Here is a 4,350-nt window from a genome sequence, read left to right as displayed (position 1 = left end):
TATCGGTGGTTTTTGGTAGTTCCGATTCCAATTCCATTAATTTTAAAATCGAAATCAGAACTAAAAAAAATATGATGATTTCAATTAGGGGTGACAATTTTAACACGATCTGTGGACACGACTCGAAAATGACATGAAATTAGTGGGTTTAAGTCAAGCCTAATTGGGTTTGAGTCATAATAGTGTCAACCCGTTTAATACGATTATTAAATGGATTGACTCTAAGTTAGGAGTGTTAACTCACTGAACCCATTTTGACACGTTTAATTATTATGTCATTAACATGTAGTTTTAAATATACCAACACTAATTTTAGAATTTTTTAAATTACCATTTTTTTGCTAGAATCTCCTATAATTTTTTCATAATTCATTTTTTTTTTCAAATTCTACAAAATATAGAGGGTGTTTTAAGACATTTTTCAACTAATTAATGGTTAAGCTTTTAGTTTGAAAATAAAAAAATTATTTCCTTACTTAGTTGTTTATTTATTTATATTTATATTATTTTAATCTATTTTTTTTATTGAAATCTAAAGGCATGTAATGTTTGATTCCTGATATGGTGACCCATGAAGGCAAATGGCTCTTGGCAAGATTTAAGATCTTATTAAAAACGACTAGTATGTCTCATGTGATAATGAAATACACTTTGCTTAGTCAATAATAATAATAATAAAAATAAAAACACTTTTCTTAATAAGTCAGTAAGAAATTTTTTTTGACCACATCACCTTATAGCATCTGAAAACATGATCAAATTCCACATGAACGTAGTTGTTAAGGATAAAATTCTATTAACTTGAAAAAAATAATTCAAAAGAAAGTTATTTTTCACCATTTAACTTAATTTACAATTGTATGACTTTATTTCTAGAAATTGTATTTTATTTTTGGTGGTGGAAATGAAACTTATTTTTTTTCCAATAAACATTAGAATTCTATTAAGCAAGTTACATACGGGTTGAGTCATGTATACCTTTTTATAAATGAGTTGAGTTTGGATTTAAGTATTTTACATGATTATAAAATGGGTTGGGTTTGATTTTGATAAATTTTCATTATACCTTTACCTCAAGATGACACGAACACGACATTACCTGACCCATTGCCACCCCTAATTTTGATTCAAAAAACCTTAAGAATCGAACTAGAAGGTGGCTTGGGTGTGTTGTCTTTGATAGCCTAGCGAAACAGATTTCTTTCACAAGTAGGATCATCTGACTTGTTTGAATGATCGAATAAAAAGTGAGTTAATCTTCATACACCCAATGGAGCGATTTATGCTTGGATCGAATTGAATATTTCAACTACATATCGATTTTTTTTTTTTTTTTTTTTTACACAGATGAACTTCTACAAGCCATTTCTCATCTCAAAGAGGAAAATAGGAACTACATAATACAACCAAAATTTAAAAATTTTCTAAGATTTAACTAAAACTGAGGTTTGAACTCGTCATCGTCGAAGCGGAACACAGTATCAAAATCCACAGATTCCACAAGCAAATCCATATCCAAACTCGGAGAACTAGTTGAACATTCGTACACACCAGACATTACATCCCCGTGATCTGACCCTGAAGTCGAAGCCAACATTGTTGTGGGTCCATTTGATTCTAATGTTGGCAGAAGATACTCTGATGAGTAATTGTGGGTCAGATCACTTAATAGTATCTCATCTTTAGATTCCTGTTTTATTGCAAAGAAGGGGAACTCTTGTTTATTTGACATGTTTGATTCAAAGTTGAACACAAAAGAGTCTCTTGGAGAAGTATCTAATATGAGTTGGGGAGCTTTCAGTGTGGCCCTGCATGTGTGGTGCCCCATGTATGTGGTGAGGTACATGGGTGGGTCCTCTTCAGTTCTTTGCATTTGTTTGGTTGCCTGGCAGCCTTGATCGTGCTTGTGAGTGCACCTAAAGTAGTTCCTGTGGATAATAACAAATGGGGGTTAGCTTTTTATCCACATAGCCATCCATCATTGTACGGTTTTTTGACAGGTGTCCCAAAATTTAACAAAAAGAATGTATAAATAGTGCAATTTCCATAATTTCACCAATCAACGAAAAGGAATTCAGGTGTGGTGATTAAATGATGGAATTATTTTCCACACCCCATATCTTGAACAGCCCTAAAGTAACAATGGCTGTCAATCACCGAAAAATCGATTTGTTTCATTCATAAAAGAAATTGAGATGACTCAGATATGGCTCAAGATGATCGAGACAACAACATTTATGCAAATATGTGATTCGAAACAAAGTAAAAGAAGGAGAAGGAACATAAAGAAGAACCGAAGAAATTTAAAATATTCTTATCTTGTTCATAAAGGATACCAAATTATTTGGAGTTGTTATCATCGACTTGGGGATGATTTTTAAAATCATGCCTTAAAACACTACTTATTTTTATGGGCTCTGTTAATGTTTGCCCTAACAAGACCTTATTTTTACTTATCTGGATGTTATTAAAAAAAAAGAATAATGATTTATTGATGCCTCTTAGGGCACACCCTCCTACGCTCTCATCACATAATCGTAAATCATTTGCCTTGGGATGCACATAATCATAAATCTTTTCTTTGTAACTCAAGGCAAATGATCTACGGTTATATAATGAGGGCGTAGGGGGGCATGTGTCAAATGAGGCGTCAAAATGTCACTGACTCTGGAAAAAAAAAATTGGTGTGGCACAGTATATAAAAAAAAAAAGGACCTTGGAAATTTGGCGTTAAGGATCTCCTTCTGGCCGTATTTTCGCCATGCGTACCCGTCATTGATAGGGGTTGGAGTTGGAGTGACCCTGGTCCATGTATTGGATGATGTCTTCCTGTAAATAAAAATTTTATGATTATATGTGGTGAATTATTTTACTAAATTAAAAGTTTCAAATAAATTCAAGAAACGAAGATTAACATGAAATAATGGGTGCAAAGGGTTGATTCAAGAAGGAGTCAAGGCTAAGTTTGTAATTTGGTAGGAAAGATATCAGCCTTGTTATGATCAACTTAGAATCTAGCCAATGGGTATTAAATTCCCTCATATACCAAATGACAAACTTGCCCTTATTCTAAATAAAATGACTAGACTAACCTCAACCATAGAATTCGATAAATGAAATTCTAATTTGAAATAAGATCATAGATAATCAATCACCTTCTCTTATGCACTCCTCCCTTTGTAGCCGGAATCTTTTTTTTATTGCCGGAATCATCACTTTTCCGGTCATCAGAACAAGGTGAACTAAGTTGGTTATTCTCCCGGCTATGACACACATCACTGGACTCACCGGAATTTAGTACAGAAAGAACGTTGGCGAACGAATCAGATATCTTTACTACAAGGTCTTGGCCTGACACCAACTCAAGATCTACCATAGTCCTTTTTTGGAGGAGATTTCGAAGTTGGGTTAAGAATTCTTGGCCCCGAACCAGCTCTTCGATTGCCTTCCTTCGATCAAAGGAGAAATTTTCAGGCCAAGGAGACTCCATCATCTCTCTCACTCTTATTTTTTCTTTCCAAGTGAGATGAGATGAAGCCAAGGAGTGCTTTTTATATGTGTTCAATGTGCGTAAAGTCGAGGCAGATGCAAGGAAGTTTAAAGGAAGATAGATGGGAAAAAACCAAAAAAAATAAAATAAAATAAAATAAAATAAAAGGTTAAGATGACGTGGCACTACGACAGTACAAAATACTATCGGCCCGTTCTGAATTATGTGGGCCCACACTCACTGACCCACCTTCTTTAATTTATATGTTGGGATGAGTATTTGATCCTATACACCAGGGTGAGGATTGAAATCCTCCTCCCACAACCCAATACACGCCAGGTAAGTTGTAATGTAAATTTGTTTAAAAAAAAAAAGATAATTCTGTGGATTATGATTTATGTGGCGTGTATGGAGGGTTTGGGAAGAGAGTTTCAATCAACACTCTGGGTGCATACGATCCACACTCATGTTGCGATACTTGAATTATTCGACACCACTTTTATCCTTTTTCTCTATGCAGTCGCGATGCACAAAGCTTGTGACGTTATAATCTAACGTCATGAAACGGCATCAGCTTCTCGTTGCTCTTCTGGCACCTTTAATTAAATAATATAAGAAATTCTGCAACTGGTTTCAATATATTTTATTTAGTTTTTTTAAATTTTAATATTAGCAACACTTCCTCACAACCGACAAAATTACAAGTGAAATTGACGATAATTTCATGTAATTAATATTCTTCATGGGATATTACTTTATTTTAAATTATAGTGGCTTTTGATTTTTCTTTTTTTAAATGAATTTAGATGTGAAGACTGGCTAGACGCGTCTAGTTTTGTATTTGCCCGAAAATGCCCTTC

The 4,350-nt window shown here is 33.9% G+C and overlaps 1 protein-coding gene across 1 annotated transcript; it reads right to left on the bottom strand.

The window, feature by feature from the left end:
• Window positions 1–1,264: 1,264 nt before the first annotated feature.
• Window positions 1,265–3,533, bottom strand: LOC147399347 (WRKY DNA-binding transcription factor 70-like). Its single transcript, XM_086444659.1, has 3 exons — window positions 3,156–3,533; window positions 2,716–2,829; window positions 1,265–1,928 (listed from the first exon to the last, which is right to left on the bottom strand). Exons 1-3 carry the CDS (start codon window positions 3,491–3,493, stop codon window positions 1,436–1,438), a joined length of 945 nt encoding a protein of 314 aa, XP_086300785.1. The 5' UTR covers window positions 3,494–3,533; the 3' UTR covers window positions 1,265–1,435.
• Between the last annotated feature and the right edge of the window lie 817 nt (window positions 3,534–4,350).

Source organism: Akebia trifoliata, chromosome 6 (assembly GCF_017979445.1).
Source record: "Akebia trifoliata isolate Shusen 1 chromosome 6, ASM1797944v1, whole genome shotgun sequence".
NCBI lineage: Eukaryota > Viridiplantae > Streptophyta > Magnoliopsida > Ranunculales > Lardizabalaceae > Akebia > Akebia trifoliata.
This window is presented reverse-complemented; position numbering and strand designations above follow the sequence as displayed.

What these genes read in the sequence shown, in the direction of transcription:
- LOC147399347 (XM_086444659.1), bottom strand. Translation starts at nt 3,493, where the DNA reads ATGATGGAGTCTCCTTGGCCTGAAAATTTCTCCTTTGATCGAAGGAAG. An exon ending in GGAGGAGTGCATAAGAGAAG is followed by an intron (nt 2,830 to 3,155) that starts GTGATTGATTAT and finishes TTTTATTTACAG; the next exon opens with GAAGACATCATCCAATACAT. An exon ending in CTTAACGCCAAATTTCCAAG is followed by an intron (nt 1,929 to 2,715) that starts GTCCTTTTTTTT and finishes TATTATCCACAG; the next exon opens with GAACTACTTTAGGTGCACTC.